The sequence below is a fragment of the Scomber scombrus genome, chromosome 11 (assembly GCF_963691925.1).
Source record: "Scomber scombrus chromosome 11, fScoSco1.1, whole genome shotgun sequence".
Taxonomy (NCBI): Eukaryota; Metazoa; Chordata; class Actinopteri; order Scombriformes; family Scombridae; genus Scomber; species Scomber scombrus.
Genome location: NC_084980.1, coordinates 1,438,268 through 1,464,276, shown reverse-complemented (window position 1 = coordinate 1,464,276; position 26,009 = coordinate 1,438,268). Strand labels below are relative to the sequence as shown.

The 26,009-nt window shown below is 38.2% G+C and overlaps 1 protein-coding gene across 1 annotated transcript; it reads left to right on the top strand.

The window, feature by feature from the left end:
• LOC133990343 (choline transporter-like protein 5-A) lies at window positions 1-26,009 on the top strand. Its single transcript, XM_062428625.1, has 21 exons — window positions 1-53; window positions 3,051-3,124; window positions 9,899-9,983; window positions 11,306-11,390; window positions 11,532-11,660; window positions 11,945-12,005; window positions 12,548-12,671; window positions 13,100-13,183; window positions 14,592-14,704; window positions 15,909-16,040; window positions 17,913-18,012; window positions 18,119-18,211; window positions 18,345-18,432; window positions 21,193-21,461; window positions 21,609-21,703; window positions 23,180-23,283; window positions 23,400-23,473; window positions 24,399-24,469; window positions 24,617-24,705; window positions 24,920-25,004; window positions 25,912-26,009. Exons 5-21 carry the CDS (start codon window positions 11,532-11,534, stop codon window positions 26,007-26,009), a joined length of 1,809 nt encoding a protein of 602 aa, XP_062284609.1. The 5' UTR covers window positions 1-53; window positions 3,051-3,124; window positions 9,899-9,983; window positions 11,306-11,390.

Sequence of the window (26,009 nt, the reverse complement as noted above, 5' to 3'; positions counted from 1 at the left end):
CCAGGTGAACCGCACAAGTTTGATCCTTCCTTCAGAGGTCCAGTCCGAAGAAGGTAACTCCATACTTTTTTCTATAAGCAATCAGTGATACTTCAGTAAGCATATAGTATCTAATAGTGTCTTCCTGTTAGAAGAGTAACTTACCCCCAAACTGAAATTGTTGTTCTTTTGACCACACATGACAGTAAAGTGATGGCAGGGTGTAACGACATCCAGATACTACTGAATGCTGCCTTATTTTTGGTTTGCGATTCTTAGCTTTTCTTTGTACTCTGAGCTTGGTCTTTTTATATTTTTTATATTGTATACTTTTTGACCAAAATGAATTCATGTGTTGGTGATTGGTGGGAAATGGTGGGAAAAACTGTATTGTAGTGTAAACCAAACGTGTCTTGAGAACAGCAAGTCTAGAAAAAAGGCTAGACTAACACCAGTGGGCACACTACGTGCAGTGATAGATGTGATCTTAACAGATGTGTGGTGTTGATGGTCAGTGTTGGTTGGTTTTTGTGGTTTCTGCAAATGTCCAACAAATTACAGCTTTAAGAGCAACATCAAGATACTTGCTAAAGTAATGAACTGAAATGTTGTAAGATCTAAAAAACTTAATAACAGTGTTATATAAGTTCAATGAGCAAAACCTTATTGCTTACACTTGTTTTTTTCACAAGTTTTATACTTTAAATCAGTTAATTAATCACATACAGAAAAAAATATTTGACTTTCTTCTTCGACATCTTGGTTTGAGCAGATGTTTCCTGTGTTTGTGAGTCACTGTGGTCAAGGCTACACTGGTGAATACTGTAGCTGCCACTCTTCAGATGTCAGTAGATATGTTTAGTATAGAGACACTCATGTATGAAGGCTACTGCCAGATTTTAAAAGGAGAAAAACTTATCTCTCAGTAAATGCTGTGCAGCTTTGCTTCCACCTTTGGTGTGAAAGCATTGAAGATGTGAATGGGATGTACTGTGACTGAATGGAATCCTTTGAGCTCTAGGATGCTCTGAATCCTGAATACCTGTCAACTCTCTGAAGAATTGAAAGCATGATAAGGCACTTTCTATTAAATGTGTAAATAAATACCCATCAGAGGGGGTCAGGTGTTAACTGTAACTGATTTTTAAGGGGCTCTGTAATGCAGAAGATTGGATTTTGAATGTGTACATCCACACCTGATCAACAGTCTGGGAATTATAACTGTTTTTTATACACAGTGCAACGTTTTTAGCTCACCAAAATGTGTTGAATGAATATAAACACGATGTTTCACATGTTTTAATTTAGTTCCAGTTTCTTCACAGTCAATGGCTGTCAGACACTGCATGGCTGGTAGTTTCATTGTGCTTGCTCTAGGGGGCCTTTGCTTTCACTGTGGTCTTCAGCAGTATAACTAATGATCATTTGTATATCATATGAATGATATCTCTAATAAACAAACCTGGTTGCTTTTATATGCAGGATCACTGTTAAATGACCTGGTTGGTTGGTAACTGGATTATTACATGGTCAACTGATAGATAAGCTGATTAGTGAAATCTGTCTCTGTAAAAACACAGATTAACATGTAGGTAAACACTAACACTAGTCAACTGGTAAATAAAGAGAAGACACTGATTATAAAATGTCTGGAATAATGAGAAAGAAAAAGCATTTTTCACCTGTTTTATTTGGGTGTTTTAACCAGAAACCACCAATAGTAAGTTCATATGACATAACATAACCTGGTTATTGGTAGTATTGTGATCTTGAGACTAAGGAAAAATAATACAAAGGTGAATTCAAAAGTTCAGTTCAGTAGACACAGGAGTCTCTAATAATGGCTGTACATTAGTATTATGAGCTTGATGTAGTATGCAGTATTACAGTAAAAGTACTGCAGTATTATGAGCGATGTAGTATGCAGTATTACAGTAAAAGTACTGCAGTATTATGAGTGATGTAGTATGCAGTATTACAGTAAAAGTACTACAGTATTATGAGTGATGTAGTATGCAGTATTACAGTAAAAGTACTGCAGTATTATGAGCGATGTAGTATGCAGTATTACAGTAAAAGTACTGCAGTATTATGAGTGATGTAGTATGCAGTATTACAGTAAAAGTACTGCAGTATTATGAGCGATGTAGTATGCAGTATTACAGTAAAAGTACTGCAGTATTATGAGCGATGTAGTATGCAGTATTACAGTAAAGTACTGCAGTATTATAGTGATGTAGTATGCAGTATTACAGTAAAAGTACTGCAGTATTATAGTGATGTAGTATGCAGTATTACAGTAAAAGTACTGCAGTATTATAGTGATGTAGTATGCAGTATTACAGTAAAGTAGTGGTTTGGTCCTCTGACTGATATATTATTATTATGACATCATTAGATTATTAATAGTGAAGCATCAGTGTTAGAGCAGCATGTTACTGTTGTAGCTGCTGGAGGTGGAGCTAGTTTACACTACTTTATATACAGTTAGCTAGTTTAGTCCAGTGGTTCCCAACCTAGGGGTGGGGCCCCTCCAAAGGGTCAGCAGATAAATGTGAGGGGTGGTGAGATGATTAATGGTACAATGGTACATAAGTACCTCCAAATTGTACAGTACCTGAGTGAATGTATTTAGTTACCTTCCACCACTGGAGCTCAGACCATAGATAGTATGTGGCAGCTGGACACACATACATGTACACAAATACCATCACACATTAGATCTAATATTGCCTCGTTTCAGCCCACAGCGACTGTGAGTAATTCCACAGCAAATCTGTATTTAATTCCTCTCTCATTGTTTTCCTGCAGAGTAAGACCTCTCCTCTCTCCCTCTCCTTCATTAAACACTAGGCTTTATTGCTTATTCCTTTATCTTGGCCTCACCAGGGCCAGAGGGAGAAAGTCATTAAAGTATGAAGCACTGATGTCACCTAGTACATTATCATTTTTTCTTCTTTTAGTTCATACTGCTGCTTGTTCACCTCGTGATGATTTTCAACTAGAGTTAAATTTGAACCTGCTGCTGTGCAAACTCTGGTTTACAACTGTTCTCCTCTCTGTCTCTTTAGAAGCTGCACTGATGTCTTATGTTGTTTGATCTTCATCATTGTCATCTTCGCGTATGTTGCCCTTGGGATAGTGGGTGAGTCCACATGCACACGCATGCACGTGCACGCACACACACACACACACACACACACACACACACACACACACACTGCCTTGAGTGTGGGGGAAAAGCCTCTTTGATCAGACTTCACTTGCAGTGCATTCCCGAGTGAATACATATATACACGCACACACACACACACACACACACACACTCTTTGTTATTTCCTCTTGTTCTCTCACTTTCAGCCACACAAACACACACACACATATACACACACATGCACTTGTGCACACACCATGATGCTACAAGTGTGTTTACGTGCACTTAAAGAGAAACCTCCTTTTAATCTTGTACGGGAGAAAAGCAGCGCTGCACTGACCTCTGTGGGTGGAAAGTCCTCACAGTAATTAACTTTCTACATACACACTGGAAACACTACCAGAACTGCAGCTGGATACACACCATCACTCATCACAGTCACTACTTCCCTATAATACCTAACCCTAACTTTACTTTAACTTTAAGCCAAATCTTCAAGCTAAAATGTAATGTTATGGGGACTTTTGTTGCGTAAGGGGGGGTGAGTCCCAACATGTGACACTATAAACACATTTATGTCTCTGCTACCCACACACACACACACACACACACACACACACACACACACACACACATATCTATGTAGCTAGGACTTATTGCACCAAGGAGGGACATCTGACATGTTGTGAGAATTAAAATCATTTAATTAATCCTGTGTGAATTTGAATTTAAACATTTATATCTGATCTAATCAATATGTTTATATTAACAATGGATGAAATGAACTATGTGTAATTTAGTGTTTTAGAGCCTCTTTTAATTCACAAAAACTCTGCTGAGATTGCATTCAGCAGGTCTGCAGTAACATGTACTGCTTTAATGAAACAGCCAAAGCCTCCCACTCTGTCTGACACTGACTAATATATAGGCTGTGTCTGAAATAACTCCCTATTTACTTTATAGTGCACTACATTAAACCTCTGCTGAGTGTGTAAAGAAATCCACTATAGAGCCCTCAAATATTCTACAATGGAAAGAAAAAAGAAGTGTCCATGACATGTACACTACTTTCTGCTAACAATCCCACAATGCAATGCTCCACATTTTAAAGATGTGAAAACTACCGTAACGTGAATCTACAGCTGATGTTGATGACACAAATTATGATTAGTAAGTGTCTGACATCTTGATTTGTTGCTCACTGTTGAGCAACAAATCAAGTTGTCTGTTATGTGGGAATAATGAATGAGTGAATGAGTGTTACTAGTGTTATACTACAAGTATGCATGGTGATTGATTGATGCACCAATCCAATGTTTTCTCTCCTGATACCTACCTCGTGACCTAGTGATACAGAGTAATCTGATACCAGTGTGTCTTTTCCCCAGATTTCACTGCATTGACTTGAATGAGTTTATTTTTATGTATGATAACAAAAACAGAAAAAGATACTATATGAGGATATAATGAGGATCAGCTTCGTGTCTTGCTTGTTATCTAACCCACTTAACAAGCTCACCAATGGCACCAATACCAATCCAGTATATCAGATCAGTTCAGCCCTGGGCTGGACCTGACCCGACTCTGCCGCTGCTGATACCAGCAACCCATTTGCCAAAGTTATCACCTTGGGGCTTTGAGGCTTGTGAAATTCCTTCATGTACCAGAGTAGACATGTGAGGCTGTGGATACTTTTCCTGACTACCTGCAGAGTTGGATGAGACTGACTGCTGCAGTTTGTCTGATGCTGTTAGTGTCAGTAATTGTTTCACATATTGATTTAAATACTCTTGTGATCAGACTTATATAGCCATTCATTTTTTCTCATTTTCTATGAGCCGAGGTAGAATGATTCAAAATCAGATTCAACAAACTCTCTTAACTGCCTGAGCTTGTCATAAATCACTTGTTTCAGCCTGATGAATGTGTTCATTAGGAGGTGCATGTTTGTGAAACGTGATTATTAGCATAATCAACACCCCTAAAATGTCTCCATATTCTGCTCTGTTGATGAGTGAGTTTTATTTTAAAAGTCTTATCAAACAATAAAAACAGTGCACAGCTTCAAGTCCTGCTTTCAGAAATAGACAAACACAGAGCAGCTCAGCACTGTGACAGAAATAAAGAGTGAATGCTTTGACATGACGTTAGATACTAAAAAACATGTTTCTATAGCAAAGTGCTTTGTGATGAGAGGTAGTCATGTGACAGTCAGATATTCAGAGAGAATAGTCACAGTAGGTGATGTTTTCCCCTTTCAGCTGCAACACAACATGATACTGGACAGAGAGCTGCAGAGGCACAGAAGCAGCTTTTGCTCCATAATCATAAAATCTAAAGAACCTTTTAAATACATTGGCAGCTATGATGATGAAAACACGGTAAACACAATATAAATCTGGCATTAAGTTTGTTTTACTTTTAACGAAATGTGTTTTAAATGTCAGTATCATAGCTATTTCAACTCCAGATTAATTCCGGTGACAGTATCATTGTAAATTAAAAAAGTGTTTCTTCTCAATGAAGAGTGGAGAGATGATCTATTTACAGCTCTGGTTCACTCGTACATTTGGTGAATATCAAAGAGAAATTTTTGAATAAGAGTAAATTGATGAATGATACCAATGATCTTAAATCAGAGAATCAGAGATCTTAAGAGAGAATCATACGAGTGCTTCTTGCATGAGGACCGATGTTACATGACTCACAGCTTGGATCATGAAACTGTACATAAAGGTAGTTAACTACAACTCCCAGTGTTCTTTTCAGCAAGAAACCTCTAATTACTGAGCTAAGAATTCTGTCCCCTTCGGCCAGTAACGGTGTGTGGAAGCTAAAGATTATGTTGTTGAAAAGAACAATATGACAATGACAGTCTGCAGTACAGACAGGTTCCCTTTTTATTTCTAGGTCTCCTGAGTGAATTCAGCAACACTGTGCTTTGTGTACTGCAACAACAAAGCATTTTGACTGACTTCTTCTCCATAGAAACTGCAGCCCAGGCTCATGGGTTTTTTGTAGTATCTTTAACCATCTGACAAAATGACAAAACCATTGAAACTGGTGTTCATCTGGGAGAGTCCTCTTCTATGTCAAATAATACTTAAAGATGGTGTTTTCAGAAAACAATTGAATAGTAAAACTTTAAAAACTGAATATAATGAAGCTGTAATTGCGTTAGTCCCACTGCACATTAGCACATCCTTTCAGTGTGTCATTCATTCATTTATTAAAACCTGAAAGTTGGGTCTCTGCTTCTAACACTCTAACAACTTTATTATTTAAACATGACATATTAACAACTTTATTATTTAAACATGACATATTAACAACTTTATTATTTAAACATGACATATTAACAACTTTATTATTTAAACCTGACATATTAACATTTATATCATGTAAACCTGACATAACAACATTAACAAGGTATGTCAAGATTTGTGTTTACAGCTTGTTCTACTGCCCCCCCCCCCCCCAAAAAAAAAAAAATCAATTAGTGCTGCTTTAAAGTGTAACGACTTGAAGCTGAGCACATTAATCATGTCACTAGTAAATCTATCAAGACTAATTACAAATGGGCTTCAGCTTGTTGTTAAATTGTCTTTTGTTTGTTTATGTGGGTATTATATATATTATATAATTATATATATATATATATATATATATATATATATATATATATATATATATATATATATATATAGTCATATACACGGTCGCCCATAAAGTTGGAATACATTTTTTTTTTTACCTCTTTCCATGAAATGATTGTGACAATGTAAAAACAGCAAATATGTTGATGTGATTGACAGATGATTGTTGCTTTACATCATACTCATATTCCTTTTATCTCTTTCTTAATTTCCCTTCATACTGTAGCATTATTCTAACAGTTTCAGTGTTGTGTATTAAGACTTTTTTATTGTATATTTTTCATTTTTCATCTTTCACCTTGACCACCTGTATTTTTATTTCTATCTTTTTTCGGGAGCAGTTTTATCCCTGATTCATTCCCTATCAACCACATTGATTGTGTAAGTGGTTTTGCAGGGGAGAGGAAAATAAAGAGACGAGAAGAGAGATAGAAGAGGGGAAGTAAGGTTTTTTTTTGTTTTGTTTTGTTTTCCCTGAGAGATAGAGAGAGAGGTGTGAGAAAGCGAAGCAGTGGGAAAGACGGCGAGAGAGCAGTGTAAATCTCTTTGTTGCCAGAGCTGTTTGATATGTTCAGTGGCTGCTGAAGACACAGCAGGAAGTCAAGGAGGAGGCAGAATTAAAGCATTTGATGCAAGAACTGGAAGGAAAGTGATGTGCTGTCGTTTAACGGCCCAAAACCATCAGTGGACACAGTGGTCTTTGATTCATGAGCTGACACAGCGGAACTCTGATACTTTAACAGCTACAGTAACTTTATCCAAGGTGTCGTCTTAAAAGCTTACCTACAAACAAACATCCTGCTGATAGGCACATCAGATCACAAAGCAATTATATGTATATATGTTGTTCTTCATCAGGGGTATTCAATTACAATTCACTGAGGTCCAATTAGTGAAAATGTTCTCTTTCATTGTAGTTCCATCAGCATCTGTGTCTAGAGGCTAGATTGTAGACTGTCACATAAATACAGTACAATTCATTTATTAGTATTTACACTCAACTTGTGGGATTCAAATAAATAAAATGAGAATAAAAAAGAATAAGATAAATACATTTTATTTTCTTATATCAAATAAAGTTGGCATTTAAAAAAAGTGCTTTGCATAAAACAATAGGTGCAGAGGTTTTGATGTCCGTTATCAATGTTACTAATGTCAGCAGCTCCTGAAGCTCCAGCTGCAGTCTCCTCCTCTTCTTCCTCTTCCTCTTTCAGCCAGAAACAGCAGGTAGAGTGTCTGCTGCACCACTGGATGAGTATGAGATCATCAGTGCCTCAGTAGGTAGCTTTAAATCTCATTTATTAGTATGATATCACCCAAGAGTTAGATCACCAGGGAGAATAATAAGGTACTGAGGACAAATACTTTACTATTCTCTCTGAAATGTTCTTCTCAGTATGGAAAGCATCTGAAACCACTCAACTATAACAAGACAGAAGAAAATGTTTAGTGATTTAAAAGCTACTAAAGGGAAAATACACATTAAAATACACACATTTTCATGGTCAAAATACTTATTCATCATTTGGCATTAAAGGGTTTTTACCAGGGTTCACACATCAGTTGTCTGGGTACCACGTTCTATTATTACTACTGAAAATACTGTTTCCAATTAGAAGTACTACTCTCAAAATGCTATTCACACAGCAGGTGTTACAACCACTACTACTCCTGCTGCTGCAGATGATGGTGCTCTTATTAATGCTACAACTGCTACCACTTCAGTACTTCTCAACTGTGTGTGTGTGTGTGTGTGTGTGTGCGTGTGCGTGTGTGTTTGTGTGCTGCTTCATATTCTAGTATGAGCTCATTCTTAAAGCACTGTATGTTATCATGCAGCAGATGTCGGTAATGGACTTATGAGTGTTTGGATCAGAGCAGTATGTGTGTGTGTGTGTGTGTGTGTGTGTGTGTGTGTGTGTGTGTGTGTGTGTGTGTGTGTGTGTGTGTGTGTGTGTGTGTGTGTGTGTGTGTGTGTGTGTGTGTGTGTGTGTGTGTGTGGTGACATTATCCGATCCAATAAAGAGGATATCAATCCACTAATCCCACTTTATACACAGCTACGCTCAAAGATATGAATATATTTCTTCACACACACACACACACACACACACACACACACACACACACACACACACACACACACACACACACACTTGCGCACATACACATACACTTACACACAAAGACTCCTGTCCAGCTTTGCTACTACCAAACATGGATGACATCATTCCTGATGACATCACCCTCACTCTCACATGCTCACTCCCCAGCTGTACCTTAGTACTTAGCCCTTTCTCTTGTTGTCTCATCCATCCACGCTTTTCCTTCCTTTCATTAGTGCCACACACACAATTTACTCTCTTTCTCTCCACTCTGTCAAATATCCTCAATTACACCAAAGATTTCACTATAATAGGAATGTTTCAATGATGAGATGGTTTACTAGTCATGTGTAAAATCCAGAGGGACTGTTGGATAAGGAATAATCACATTTCCACACTGCTGGAATTCCTTTGTGCAAAGAGGATGTGTGTGTGTGTGTGTGTGTGTGTGTGTGTGTGTGTGTGTGTGTGTGTGTGTGTGTGTGTGTGTGTGTGTGTGTGTGTGTGTGTGTGTGTGTGTGTGTGTGTGTGTGTGTGTTTGTGTGTGTGTGTAATGCTGCTGAACACATACAAAAAAAACACACAAGACATGCTTATAATGTAACACTTAATGGTCATTTTAGAACAAGTGAAATGAAGACAAATGATTTTTAGTGTTCATACTTTCATAATGACTGTGGATCAGTCTACTGTATCTTGATGTTGTGCGTTGGGGAAATTGACAATGATGCTATCTGAGGAAAGCAGAAGCTCAGCTTATTAAAAATCATTTATATCATATTTTAGAGCAAACAGTTCAAAATATAACTACAGTACAGCAGTGCCATGGTGAAATAACCATATTACTCTCACACACACACACCCATGTCGTGCTTCAGATTTTGACTGATTTAGGTTTTTGTATTACAGAAACCCAGCCCTACTAACAAACTGATGTAACCACACTTCCAGCTTTGTGTATTAATCTATCTGTCTCTATGTGTCTCTGTCTCTCTGTCTTCCAGCCTGGTTACATGGGGACCCCAGGAAGGTTCTCCATCCAACAGACAGCTATGGCCAGTTCTGTGGTCAGAAGGGGACTTCCAATGCGTGAGTCACTATCAGTACACTCTACACACTCTGTAGGTAACACCTCTTCTAGTGTTCTGTTTTCATGGAATAGAATTTAATAGAATAAAAGAAAGTAGAATGGATCTGAATTGTTAACAAAAGGGGAAATTGAATTTTGCCCATCTGAAAATTCATATAAACATCACACAGATTTATAGACTAACTCTAACATTTGCTGGCTTAGTCATTTGAACAAAGTGTACATTTCTTGCGAACATCAACATTCACAGAGGGAAAAAGAATATTCCCGGATACTTAAAGTTGCTTCCACTGTCTGACCAGTGATACTGAGGATATACTGAGTGAGGGTTGTAAAGGATGCAGCAGTTGTGTATCAATATTTGGCAGTTTGTATGCATGGTCTCCTCAGGATGATTGTCTCTTGTCAACAACTGTCTCTTGAATTACTGAGTCTGATACATTTCATTCTTCATGTGGCTGGTCCAAACAGAAACGTCATCTCATCAAACTGGTGCAGCCATGGGGATGAATAACACGGACTGAGCCACACACACACACACACACACACACACACACACACACACACACACACACACACACACACACACACACACACACACACACACACACACACTTAAAAGTCCAGAGCAACACATTTTGTTGTTCATCAATGCATTGCCATCTACTGGCAGTTCTTTGTTACTACATGCTGAAGACTTTTGTTCTTTCTTTTGAAGACATGAATATAATATACACAATGAGGAACAGGGGAGCAAACTGACATTAAGAAGATATTTTTCCACTTTAAAAAGCTACGTTTGTCTCCATCCTTTTAAAGATTACCAGAAGATTTACCTCAAACCTCAGTTTACTTAGTACATACATAAAAAACAGGAATATTTTTGTGGTTTTATCTATCAGCCTGTACTATGTAGTATTTTCCTTTTTTTCTGGAATAAGTAGCCAAACACAGTGGTAGATCCTCACTAACAGATATTACCTATGTACCTAGAGTCTGTTATTATTGGTCATATGACATTGAAAACACATTGGGCGTTGGGACTGAACTGTTCCATCAAATTAAATTATTGCTGTCCAAAATTCTTGCACAAAAAATATTTTTATAGAAGCTTTAAGAGCTGCAGTATGACTTCAAATTAAATTCTGAGAATTTGAACAGTGGACAGCTAAGACAGTGTTTGTAAGATTTAAAAAGGATTTAAGAGGATTTAGAAGGTTAAGTGCGGGTCACAACACAGACCTCAAACCAGAATGAGTTGGTTAGCTGTAGTTATCTGTACATATACACTCTGCTTTAACTTGTCTGTATGTTGTTGCAGGAAGAAACCTATCCTGTTCTATTTCAACATCTTGAAATGTGCCAACCCTGCTATACTCATCAACCTACAATGCCCCACAACTCAGGTACTGTACAAATAACGAATGTTAATCTGCTGCAACTGATGTTATCTAATTTATCATCACATCTGCCATTAATTCATGTCACGTCAGATCAATTAATAGATCACATGTTCAGATGTTCTGTATGTGTCATATTTCTTCCAGATGTGCGTGTCGAAGTGTCCGGACAAGTTTGCCACCTACACTGAGATGCAGCTGCAGCACAAAGTCAGCAAGACTTACTGGGAATATTACAGACAGTTCTGTAAGCCTGGCTTTAATAACCCTGACAAGGTATACTGATACATAAATTCTATCTATTATTACAAACATGTTAGTGGCAGAACTTTGATAATTTGGGGTTTAACTAAACCAGTCAGATCCAGCGTATAGTGCAGAATGAATTGCTTTTGTTAAAAAATGCTGCACCACCCACTCTGGGTTGAATTATCCTTGAAGTAAGAATGAATCTCCATTTTCCATTTTGAGGACTCTTTGTCTTCACAAATCCAGACATATACAATTACATGTTATTATTCATACCTCTTACCTTCCTGTTTCTCCTCATCTTCCTCCAGCCAGTCTCTCAAGTTCTACGAGACGAGGACTGTCCCTCTATGATTGTACCAAGTCGACCATGTAAGAGGAACCTACCTACATACACATGAATCTAAAATCACTACTATTGTACTGTAAAATGTCTTTCTTTTGATATTGTCAAAGTCAAATTTAGAATGTATAGACAATAGAAAATACTTTTAAAAATAACTGGTGTCTGATATGTTTTTTTCCACAAAACAGTTCAGTTATCTTGTTAAAATCCTTAAAATGACATCAAATCCTCCACAATCTATAAATATGTTAAAACAAGTTTTCTTGTTGGACACAAGATGTTTTCTACCTTACTGTAAAGTCCATTCTCAGTGTTTCTGTACTGGAGGCTTCAAGCATTCACATCACAGTTGTGCAACTTTAATATCGGACCAGGATTGGCTCCAAACTGTTGGTGATGTCAAAATAAAATCAGATTTTCAATGAGCGTGTACGTGTGTGTGTGTGCGTGTGTGTGTGTGTGTGTGTGCGTGCGTGCGTGCGTGCGTGCGTGCGTGTGTGTGTGTGTGTGTGTGCGCGCGTGTGTGTGTGTGCGTGTGTGTGTGCGTGTGCGTGTGTGTGTGTGCCAGTTCTTCAGAGATGTCTACCTGACTTCATCACTCTGAATGGGACGGTGACTGTGGCTAACAAGACCAGGTTTAAAGATGCTCTGGAAATGCCTCGCAGTGTTACTGAACTCCAAGACGCTGCCAAGTACTGTTGATTGTTTGTTTTGTTCTCCTTCTTTTATGTCTTCATTTCTTTCTGTCACTGTCTGTGCTCACATGTGGTTGATATCATTTTCACAGCATTTAGTACAGCAATTTTAGCAAAAATGTATTCAATTGTTAGGATTTTAAAGTCTGGTGTACATTACACAATAGAATATACAAGATTACAACTTAAACAATCTTTGTGATGTGATAAATGTGCATAGATTTGTGTGGATAGTTTCTACACTAACAAATTCCACAATACAAGAAAAACAAATATGGATTCCATGGATGGAACCAGTTTGACTATGTCGTCATTGTCGTCTGTGTGCATTTTATCTTTCTGTTCATAACCTTTGCTGATTTCTGTTAAATTCCACCTGTTCCATCTGTTTGCATGTAAACACTTTATGTCTTACACTTCTGCAGAGGTATAACAGGACTCATGGACACTAAGGAGCTGGGCATGAAGATAGTGGAGGATTATGCCAAGTCATGGGTATGGATACTCATGTAAGTACACACACAGATATCAGACCATGGTCACTTTTAGGGACATTAAATAGACTATGATTGATTTCCTGGAGACTTACCCTAATCCTAACCATCACCATCACCTATCTAAACCTAATCTAATCTGAATGACTGACCCAAAAATCAGATGACAGATGACACAGCTTTTTCACCAACTGGACGAGCTGTCCCCAATTAACTGTTACTAAGTCTGAAATGTGTCCCCAAAAGTAGCCAATGACAGGCCACATACACACACACATTATATATGAAGTTTTTCAAGAAGTTTCCTCCCTCCTCATTACCTTCCATCTCAGAAACAGCAACAATTGTCTTGTTGAATTATAACTTGTTGCTCCATTAAAGTTGATGTTTCATCATCACACAGTTCTGTTACAGGTCAAGAGTGAAACTATGTAACTTTAAAACAATATAACCTAAAAAAAAACAAATTCATGAGCAATACAATTAATCTTACTCAATTGACTACACTCAGGTGTTTGCTGCCACAGTCGTACTTGATCTGGTATCTTATGAAAGCTAGAGAGATATTAGTATGTTTCTCGCTAAAGTGGATGTTATAAAGATGTGTTTCATACAATAACTGACACTTGCTGAGCAGCTACTTTATCAGAAGAACAGCTGATGTATCAGCCAAACAAACTCATGTTGTTTTAATAAAGATGCCAGTCATACAGCCTCAAACTGACTTCATGCTGCACATGGGGAGAGTATATTTCCATACAACATCACAGTTAAAGTAGTTCTGAGGAGATGGAGGTGTAGGACCTTTTTTTTTGGATTTAAAGAATATTTTGGTGAATAATTATGGTCAGCACTAACAAGACACATACATTGTGTTTCCTGTGACTGCTTCACAATTAAAGCCACCATGGGTTTCACCAGTTGAACACTTTTAATGTGAAGTGTCAGCAGCAGGAAATGTTGTGTTAACATCATCAGTATTTGAATGCAGCTCTAATACAACTGAAGGAGAGAGAGCAGTGCACAGTGAGGCTGATGTCAATGAAAACAAATTACAAATAAAAACAGCATCATTTCCTGTCAATCACTCATCCATGTGAAGGAAATTTGAATCCAATGTGGAAATGGTGTTCTCCATCACTGACAATAAAACACTTGAGAGAATGTAAACACGTTGAATTTCTATTGCTGCATGAACATAAAAAAGATGATGATGTCTTTAACGTGCATGATGTTTTTGTTCTTCTTTTTGGATACTTACAAAAAAAAGAAAAAAACACTATAACAAACCTGAAAACATGTAGTCTTGAGAGAACAGTGTGTGAGATGAAGTGTGTGGAGGTTGTTTAAAGTTTGAAAATGGAAGCTTATATTTTAACATGATGTTTTGTGCTCTTCCTCTGTGTCTGTGTATGTGTTCCAGAGGTCTGCTGATATCACTGGCTGTTAGTCTGGTCTTCATCCTGCTGCTGAGATTCACAGCCGGGCTGCTGCTGTGGCTTACCATCATCTCTGTCATACTGCTGCTGGCGTATGGTATGTACTTACGCAGGGCGTTAACCCCCCTTTCACACATGCAGTCTATCTCTGAAATGTTCACAAACATTTCCTGCATGGGGGCCATGTGTGACAGGGAGCAGGGATCAATATTCAGACTAATCTATAACACCAATTTCCCACCTCAAGCTGTAGTAGCATTTCTGTGAAAATGCTGGTACTGCTGTGTGAATGAAGGTAGTAACATGGCAGGGACAAACATGTTAAGGGTTATGTCCATCTGATGACTGTCTGTCTTTTTATGTGGAGCAAACAAACCAATCACAAGAATTTGCTGATGATGTATTGTAACCTATGACTTGTTTACATTCACGGGTGATTTGTCTCACAAACAATGGCACCACACAAAACCAGTTTACCCCAAACCTGTTCCTGCAAATAATAAGAGATGTCATCCAGCCTTGCCCAATATTCTTCTTCCTCTCTTGCGTTGCATTACCGCCATCTGCTGGACTGCCCCTTGCCCAATCTATTAAGAGACAGAAATGGAAGGTTATCCCATAAATTTACCAGGAATTTGGTTTAAAGTGCAGTGCCCTTGAACTTCATTTTCATTCACTTTACACACTGTTCAGGTCAAATCTGGTCAGTTTTGACATTTGACAGCTGTAAAAACACCCCAAATGTATTTTACCCTGAAATAAGATGACTTTTCCTAAAGCACAAAGATGAAAATATTTTAAATGTTATACTTTTGTATAGATGCTACAAATGTTTGGTCCATTGAAGCTGTTTTGGGTCAGATTATCTCTGTATCTATTAACATGTGTTTTAGTGAAATGAATAGTTCATAGTTTTAATAAAGATTTCTTTTTATGATGTAGCAGTGAAGACTGATGGCTCTAATGGTTATACAATAAACCCCACAGTTCATTTTCACTTTACATAAAATACATTTACATCATTATTGCTATGTTATATTTTCATGTCTTAGGTAAAATAGGACATGATATTGTGTGTGACTGTGAGGGACTAGAATATGAACAGTATGTGAGGGTTAACTATGTCATTAAATATTCTAAGAAACTCTGTGAGACTGAGGGAAAATGTTCTTATTATCATTCTAACAACTACTCATTGAATATGTGTGTGTGTGTGTGTGTGTGTGTGTGTGTGTGTGTGTGTGTGTGTGTGTGTGTGTGTGTGTGTGTGTGTGTGTGTGTGTGTGTGTGTGTGTTTGCAGGTATGTGGTACTGCTCCATGGAATTGTCCCAGCTCAGACACAAACCAGGCTCTGATGTAGCCATTGTAGAAGTGGGTCTCCAGACTGACCTGCAGGTCTATCTACAGCTCAGACAAACATGGATCATTCTATGTAAGTCTGTTTGTTTCACAGGCAATCAATTCATCATTACAATTCAAATATTATTCTTATTTCTCAATATGTTTGTGCCAGTGGTCTTAGTGATTGCTGTCTTCTCTGGTCTGCTTCACCCCTAAACTGTTGGGTGTGGTCAGAGGTGTGCTCTGTTGTACCTGCAACCCCACCCACTGTAGTAAAGTGACAAGTTAACCACCTAGCAAAGATAAGATATTCATTTACTCTTTAAAAAGTTTTAGTTCAAGTTTGAAAGTTTGAAATTTCAAAAACTTCTATCCTCAAAGACCAAAAAGATCATTTTTTCTTTAAAACTACTTCAGAGGACTGTGTGTGTTCTCTCACAGGTGCATAGTGCTGCACATACTTTCTATCAGTCTGGCAATGAAGCAACACATTTGAACAAACCACAGCAGAATCACCTGAAACTGTTACACATTCAACAACTGCAGTCTTGTTTCAAACCATCTGAACAGTTAAAGTTCAAACAGGAAGTTGGAGTGGGATATAAAGGTTCCCTGTGCACTGTATCTTTTAAACAGACGTGCAGTGCTTCTCACTAAAACACATTGGGCCTGATTTACTAAGATCCCAAATAGTGGGTACTAAATTGCGTGCACAGTGCAATAGATTGTGCGTGCCGTTTGCGTGCGTTTTGCGGGTGATCTACTAAGAATAACTGTGTAAATGAAAACAGGTGCAACAGGGTGGAGACAGCAGTATTTAAATGAGGGTTTTGTGTCTTTATGGAGAGTTTGGACGAGCAGAAAGCTGCAAGAACAAAATGAAATGTGATCAGGTTCTAGTGGAAGAGGTTAACTAATATATTGAGTTATTACAAAAACACATATTACCAGAAAAACCCACATATGGGAGAGTATTAGTGACAAAGTCAATGCTGTTAGTAAAACCACAAATATTCCAAAATTATTAACACAGGTGGAAAAACTCTGTCCTGTGTGTATTCTGTCATTGTGCCTCCGTCTCCTCCTCTCTACAGTAACAGCTGGTTAATACCTGTCCTTCAAAGGTATTATTTATAGACACAGTTAGTGTCAGAAATAATACCTTCAGGTTTGGTAAATCACAATGTGTGTGCTATATAACATATTTACATTTTCTCCTCCCTGTATTTTGCACACTGGGGTTGAAACGTCTCATATTACATATTCATTATGACAAACATACTAAATGGACAGAGTGTATTATTTTGCACATTTGAAAGACGCAAACCTCAGTGCTCTGCGTTAGTAGATCAGCTTGCACATTTTTTGCGGGTGATGTCAAGTTTGCACACGTTTTTATACACGCAGACCTTTAGTAAATCAGGCCCAAAGTGTATTTTTGACATGTGTCAAACAGTAGTTGAATTTCCTTCAATATTTCCTTCTACAGAAAAAAACCCCATTTGAAACCTTCATTTGTTTAAATCCATTTCTTGTTATTTGCTTTCTTCTTCCTGCATTTGAAGGTGCATTGCTACATTTCCTGGAGCATTATTGCAGCCATCTGTAGAACAGTGAGCAGAGCAGCTTGTGCACACCACAGTGCATACAGTACATTGGCATTCACTTTCCATTTGGATGTGACTGAAACATCCAAACTGTTCAAAATCAACAGCAAATGTGTTAGAATGTGTTATAAATAGTCATGTCTTCCACAGCTATGCATGAAGTCTATCAGATAATATTTTAATAACTTCTGTACAAATATATATATTTTAAATACATTGATGGGGTGAGTTTCTAAACACTTACTGGAGGGAAATACGATGATCTGTTGGGAGATAGAATGTAGAGCAACTGAAAAAATGTAACAAAATATAGGACCACAAATGAAGATAGATTGTTGTTGCTTTGTTATTCTCAGTGGTGTCTCTTGGAGTGACAGAAGCTTCCATCTTGTTGATGTTGATCTTCTTGAGGAGGAGAGTTCGGGTGGCCATCGCCTTGCTCAGGGAGGCCAGCAGGTATGAACTCTAAAGAGAGAAGTGTCAGAAACAGAATGTGTAGAATGTCATTCAAATGGTGACATGTGTTGAAGATATTGTCTTTATGGTTTCTCTCTTGTTGCAGAGCCATCAGTCACATCATGTCCACTCTCTTCTATCCAGTCATCACATTCCTCTTGCTGACTGTTTGTATCTCCTACTGGACTGTCACTGCTGTGTATCCTTCAGAGGGGTCAGATTTACATGTTATATGAGTTTCATTTTATCAGTAAAATATGTGTTTGTGAGGCTCTGCAGTATCCAGACAATATGAAATCGATTTTTCTCTCTTTAACCGGCATGTAAACCAGTTATCTAGCATCCTCAGGTGACGCTGTCTACAAAGTGATGTCTCCAGATGTGAGCTGTCCCTATGCCAACAATACTTGCAACCCAGAGGTTCAGTATATCATTTTGATTTTCTTCATTGCTCTTCATTTTTAATATCAAGTCAAACTTAAGTATTAGTTTGATTCTGCACTGGTGCATATTTGCTAAAAGCTGAAGCAGTTTTGCAGCATTGTAATAACAGAAACATGGCTGAATATAGGGTTTTTCAGCTCATGTCATTTATATTTTACTTGAATTTCCATCCTCAGTCTTTGTAAATACAATGGGCCAGATGCAAGAACCACTCGTACGCACAGATTCGTTCTTAAACCATGCGTACGACTGATTTACGAGGATTTGCCGCATTCACCAATTTTCTCGTATTTTGGATTTTCTCTTAGGTACGAACAAAATTTACGAGTGATGCAGACCTGTCGTACCTGTCACTCACAACCAACCTGCAGTCCTCCAAAGCAATAAAACACGACTGTTACTGTCTAATTGTCTAATGGCAGTGTGCCAACGATATCATGTATTTGGGGGGAACTCAAATTTTTCCGGGGGGGGGGGGGGGGGGGGGGGGGGGGGGCATCATATACTATAAGCAAGATATGATAATCACTTAATGAACACATAACACCTCCACACGGGTACCCTCATCTCCAACTTGTTCTGCCGGCTTGTCCTGCGTTGTCATCCCGGGTGTTAGCAGGTCTGTGCTGACAGCAGTCCAGCAGCAGGTGTAACATCAGCTGTTGAGCTTCAGAATCAACTGACTTGGATTTTCTTTTTAACATCACTGTATGCTGACTACCACTTAACAGAGAAATGAATAATGTCAATCTGCAGGCTGAGTGTATATTATATTGTCAGTATTTTAGAGACCCCTGAGTAATGGGTGTGAACTACAGGGGATGTAATGAGCAAGTGTATACTATGTCCCGTTCATTAAATTACACTTCTGAATCCATAATCATGATGACATTACTCTGTTTGTAAAATTATTAGGCTATTTATTATAAAGTAGTAGGCTATTTAACAATTTAGGTAGATATATCAGTCATTTAAATTAACAATTGAAACTATGATATAATGCAAGCTTACAATATAAATATTAGTGGCCGAAACTACAAAGAGACTTTTCCACAGTTACTTTTCCACAATATAAACTTTATAAATAACTGTTATTCATGTAATTAAAATATTGCTTATTGAAGTAATAGTTTAACTCCCTGTCTGATGACATAATTCATGTTCAGTCATTTTTGTTTTTATTTCTGTAACGGTGCAACAGCTGAGACAGCGTTCACAGCACGGCTCATTTTTCCTCATTCTTTGTCTTTCTCAGGACCTTTAATTCCACTAACACTAAATAATAATCTGTGTTTCTGTTGATCTATTTCTGAGAGCGGGACCTCAGTCTGAGAGCTCGTAAAGTTCTTATTCTTAGTCTTTAGTGCCATTTTCATGAATGGAGCTTCTCCACAACCTGCCGGTCGTCTGACCTTATATGGTATTTTGGGGGCGTCATTCATGTTAATTTACTATTCTCGGGAACGCGTGTTCATTTAGAACAGGTGGGATTCATCATGTTTACGAAGGTCATTTACGACTGTTTCCTGGTGATACGAGTGTTTGGTGAATCCGACGTGGCACACTCGTAAATTCCACCTCACGAAAAAAGTACGACAGATTTAAGAAGAAAAATACGAACATGTTCTCGCATCTGGTCCAATGTGTTTTGGGAAAATATCATATACAAAGGAATCATATACTTAATCCACTCAAGTTGAGTCTGCTAAACAGCATTAAATGAGTTCTCCATACAGAAACAGCTGGGCACTCTGTCTGAGCGGAAAGCTTCAGCTGCTGTTATAAAATCTGACAAGCATACTGACACCTTTACACTTTTTTAACACTTGTGGACAAATACACATTGACACTGTTGTCAAATAAAACAATTATTAGTTGCGTAATAATCAAAGAATTTCTTCAACCAATCAATTAGTTGATTTAATTTACAGTTTTTTTCCAATTGCTAAAACACAATTTTGTAAACTAATCTGGTTTTATCAAAATACTGTAACACAATTCACAGAACCACACACCCAAACTGCAAAATACCTCATATATCCTGCAAAATGAAGCACTGCAACCAAAACTACATATAGCATGATCAAAATCAAACGTTTGCACCAACTGGCACACACTTCATTCATATTAGCAGATGTTTGTCTAACCAACTACACACTGTTGGGCATAATGAAAAGCTCTCTCATCTTTAATATGCTTTACCATAATACTAACATAGTTCAGATTGTTGCGCAGAAATATTTGCAGATACACACACATGCTGTTGAAACAACATTTTTTTTAATTTTTCACCAAACAAGTGAGTGCAACATATGCACAGCAGATATATTTACATTGGAGTGAACAAAAATATGCTCAACAAAAAAACAGTAAACTGAAAAAGAAAATTGCAGAAAAAAATACTTAGAAAAAAAAGAGGCAAGAAAAATAATTAGGCAGCATCTTGCCGCACAGCTAGGTCTGAACACAACGCCTCGTCCATCACTCTTCCTCCCCCTCTCAATTAGAATTAGAAATTAGAGCCCGACCAATATATCAGCCGATATTATCGGCCAAACATCGTCAAACATTTTGTACAAACACACACAACACTTCCCTCTGTACGCCTCCCTCTGTACACTATCTATATATGAACAATAAGGACGATATTAATAAATGAATTTCATATTTCACACATTGCACAGACCTGCAGTGTAACACAACTCTGCTCTGTTCTTTCCCTCTCACACCTCTCAGACTTTCAACAGAAGCAACATTTCCAAAGAAGCGTCCTGTCTTGGATCTCAGTGTCTGTTTGCGTTCTACGGTGGCGAGACGTCCTATCACCGTTACCTCTTCCTCCTGCAGCTGTCCAACCTGCTCATCTTTCTCTGGCTGGTCAATTTCAGCCTGGCCCTGGAGCAGTGCACTCTGGCTGGGGCCTTTTCTAGCTACTACTGGGCCAGGAGGAAGCCTCAGGATATCCCTCCATGTCCGCTCTTCTCATCTTTCAGCAGGGCACTCAGGTCAGAACGCTGTCACAAAACCGATGCCGTGTAAACCCATGCAATTATGCTCACTTTTAAAATTGGTCATCTTTCATCTGAAAATAGTCATGTTTTTTTCTCGTCAAACATAACCAGTAACAGTAACCTTCACTGTGTTGTCTCCAGGTATCATACAGGGTCTTTGGCATTTGGAGCTCTCATTCTCTCTGTTGTCCAACTTGTCCGGATCGTACTGGAATACCTGGAGCAGAAACTAAAAGGTTTTACACACACACGCACACACACACACACACACACACACACACACACACACACACGCACGCACACACACACACACACACGCACACACATGCACACACACACACACATATATACACATACACACACACACACACACACACACACACACACACACACACACACACACACACACATACTCACACACACTATATGGGGTATTAAAAAAAAAGATCCCAAAACTTCAAGAGCATTGATACCTCATCACATCTGTCACAAAGACTCAATACAACAGCTCATCTGCACTGTGATAAACAGACTATAGTTATATTAAACATTACAAATATACTGATACATAGATAAAAACATCCCCCCTCTTGATTATTACAGTTTTTTCCAATTGCTAAAACACATCTGGTTTTATCAAAATACTGTAACACAATTCACAGAACCACACACCCAAACTGCAAAATACCTCATATATCCTGCAAAATGAAGCACTGCAACCAAAACTACATATAGCATTATCAAAATCAAACTTTTGCACAAACTGGCACACACTTCATTCATATTACCAGATGTTTGTCTAACCAACTACACACTGTTGGGCATAATGACAAGCTCTCTCATCTTTAGTATGCTTTGTCATAATACTAACATAGTTCAAATTGTAGAAAATTCTTCAGATTGTTGCACAGAAATATTTGCAGATACACACACATGCTGTTGAAACATTTATTTTTTTATTTATCAGTGCAACATATGCACAGCAGATATAGGCAGCATCTTGCTGGCATCTTGAGGTGTTTGGCTAGGTGGCTCATATATTGGCCAATAAGCTCATGTAGTGTCATTTTGAATGGCAGTATTTTGAAATCGCAAACATGTGACTTTATGTCAGATTGTTGAGTCTTATGCAGAGAACAATGTTCAGTGCATTTCAAAAGTGTCAAATACAAAATGTGTGTAAAGCAGAAAATGTGTTTAGACTTTTGGAGACTTGAGAAGAGGTTTTGCTCTCTGTGTGTCAGTTTAAATAATTGTGCTATGATGTCATTTTAGTTTGTTAGCAATTGGAAAAAAACTGTAAAAATACACCAGCGACCACACAGCAGCAGAGACCATAAATAGTCTCTAAATTAAGACGCATGTGCTGTAAGTGAATTATTCATTCATTATATAAACTTTTGGATTGGTCAGGATCTAAACTTATTTCATATTGTGTTTTTCTCTACAAATCCAGCAGGTCAACTGTCACATACAAACTCTTGTTAGGATGAATCCTTCACCTCTGTCAAAAACTATCATTTCCAACAGAGGAAACTCTCCAGAGGACATAAAGTTTAGACTTTTAGTTTGAAATATAAATGTCTTGAGAGCTCTGATGGAGCTCTTCCATCACGTCACTACATTAACTTACAGTACTGGTCAAAAGTAACCTCGCCCTAACTTTAAACCAAGTCTTCACCCTAAAATGTATCCTGTGTGTGTTTGTGCAGGTCTGGACAACAGCCTGTCCAGGTTCATCATGTGTTGTCTGAAATGCTGTTTCTGGTGTTTGGAGAAATTCATACGATACATGAACAGAAATGCTTTTATCATGGTGAGTTGATGAAAGTAGTCATGCACATACACATTTGGTATTTAATAGGGACCACAGTTGACACCACAGACACAGTGTGTCCTAATAGCTAGGCATTTTTGTCTCTTCTCCACCAGGTGGCGATCTATGGTAAGAACTTCTGTACTTCAGCCAGAGAAGCCTTCTTCCTGCTGATGAGGAATGTCGTCAGGTACAGACCAGTTCAGTTCTTTCTTGGTTTTAACGTCCTGCAACTCTGCGTCCTCATATGGGGACATTATATGTTGTAAGGTTTGCTGGACCTTTTACTTCATTCTGCTTACCTTTGACTTGTTGTTCTTGTTCATAGACGCCTTTTTGTGCCACCTAGTGGCAGCAAAAGCACAATACATTTATTTTTTGTAAAATGAGATGGCAGGCATCTTGGCGAAGTCAATCACCCAGACAAAAGTGGACCAGGGACAAAACCTGATCAAATGTTATGATTGAAACTTGTTTATTTATACTTTATAGTGTTTGTAGTTTGATATGCTATACAAATGTGACTGATTTTAGCACTGCCAATCTGTAAGTACTCGTTTGAGGATATTGGGATTTTATTATTGTTCATGCAAAGGGAAGGTGTAAATGTAATAAATATATAGTTTTATACACTGGTGTATTAATTGTTATACAGTAAAATAAAACCATTGTCCCCATATGAGGACAACTTTCTTTTTTTTCAAAAACTACTACCTGTCTACCCGTTCAAAGACAATGCTTAGTTTTTGTACTTATCAGGTCCTACTAATCCCAAATATCTAGGAGAGATTAAGAATCCATGCCAAACAAAACTCTGGTCTCAAGAGGTTAAATAACTTTATTTGGAACACATAATAAACCAGACATGGAAAATGTTGCAATTAAGAGGCAGTCGAGGGGAAATTCGGAGGGGCTCACACATTTACATAATCAGCAGGAGTCACTGCTTCACAGCTGTTTAAGTCAGAGTGAAGAAGAACTCAATGTACACAGCTTTTGTGTAGTGAGTTTTCATCTGGGCTACAGCTATCTACATGCTGACTGTGGTTGGGTTTCTCTCGATGTCTTCTAAAGAGGGTCAGGTGTGAGGTGTCACTTCTGTCTGTCCTCTGCAGGGTTGCAGTTCTGGACAGAGTGACTGACTTTCTGTTGTTTCTGGGAAAAGTGCTCATAGCAGGAGGAGTTGGTAAGTCACCAGGGTCAAGACTCTAACACCCTGCACACATACAGACAATTTGCTGTGATGTTTCATTCGTGATCAGATGTTCAGAACTGTGTGTGTGTGTCTGTGTCTGTGTGTGTGTGTGTGTGTGTGTGTGTGTGTGTGTTTCAGGTGCGATAGCATTCCTCTTCTTCACAAGGGAAATCCCTGTTATTCAGGAGGAAGTGCCCAATCTTAACTACTACTGGATCCCTCTACTGGTCAGAGTCACAATCACACACACACTGGTTTTGGAATGGGACATAAAAAAGACAATTTCTAAAGAGTTTTTAGAGGCATGGTAAAACCAATAAGGGTTCTAAATGATCTTTTGATTTGACACCAGCTCTGTGTAATCTGTAATCAGAGATGGTTTCAAAGCAGTGTCTTCAGTCCCGCTGTGGTTCTTCTTAATCTCTGTGTTTTTCACATCAGACGGTGGTAATCGGTGCCTACCTGATTGCTCACGGTTTCTTCAGTGTCTATGCCATGTGTGTGGACACGCTTTTCCTCTGCTTCTGTAAGTACAACACTATCATCACAAAACATTACATTCAGCTAAGGACCAAATTATACACACTGTCCAAATCTGTCCAAACCGTCCTGACAAAACAGATCCATACTGACGTTCCCCCTCACTGAGTCGCTGTATACTATAATGTAACAGTAACTATGATGCATGATAAGATGTTGTACAGAGAGGACTGTGGTGATGATGTTGACATCCTTGACTATGAAGAAGGTTGCTGACATTCATGAATATGAATAGCCACTTATTGATGTATGATGTATGCCGTGCTCTCCCTTTGTTGTACTACTTGACATGTGTATAGTGTTTTTATGTTCTACTGTCCAAATTGTTGTCCATCTTATTTATATGGTGGCACTCAGTTTCTCCCGTTTAATCAGTCTTTGGCTGATGTGAGGCGTCCATGTGTGTTTGGTTCTCAGGCATTTTCACCTTATTAAGAAACAAGTCAACTAATCAGAGCGTACAGAAAAATTCATACTTATAACTTAGTTGTTGATGGGAAGACTATTTACAAGTTGGAAACATGGAATTACCACAATTTCTAACCTTATTTATCTTATTGTTGTCCTGTACAAGTAGCAGGATTGACAATAAAGTTGACTTTGAACTTAGAATTTATCTGAACGTTGGTGGCAGGGCAGTAAGAGGAGAAGCTGAAACAATAAAGATTAAAGGGACAAAAATAAGATTTCGAAAAGTCAGGGAGATTTGTCCCCCCATGCCTAGTGACACAAAGTTGAAATCTGCTGCATGTTGCTATTTAACAGCACTCGTACTAACCTCTTCTTCTGTCTTCATTCACCCCCTACTATCTCTGCTCTTTTCCTTTTTACCCATTAATCACTCATCATCCATCCATACTTTTCTCTTCTTTCCATGCTCCCCTGTAAATAAGGTGACGACTTGGAGAGGAATGATGGCAGCTTAGAAAAACCTTTCCTCATGTCCCCAGAGCTGCACAGAATTCTGGGAAAATCCAGCCAGTCACGGTGA

Bases quoted from the DNA above. Each gene is read 5' to 3' on its own strand.
- LOC133990343 (XM_062428625.1), top strand. From the start codon at position 11,532: ATGTGCGTGTCGAAGTGTCCGGACAAGTTTGCCACCTACACTGAGATG. The intron at 24,470-24,616 runs GTAAGTCACCAG...TGTGTGTTTCAG, and splicing joins GCTCATAGCAGGAGGAGTTG to GTGCGATAGCATTCCTCTTC. The intron at 25,005-25,911 runs GTAAGTACAACA...CCTGTAAATAAG, and splicing joins CACGCTTTTCCTCTGCTTCT to GTGACGACTTGGAGAGGAAT.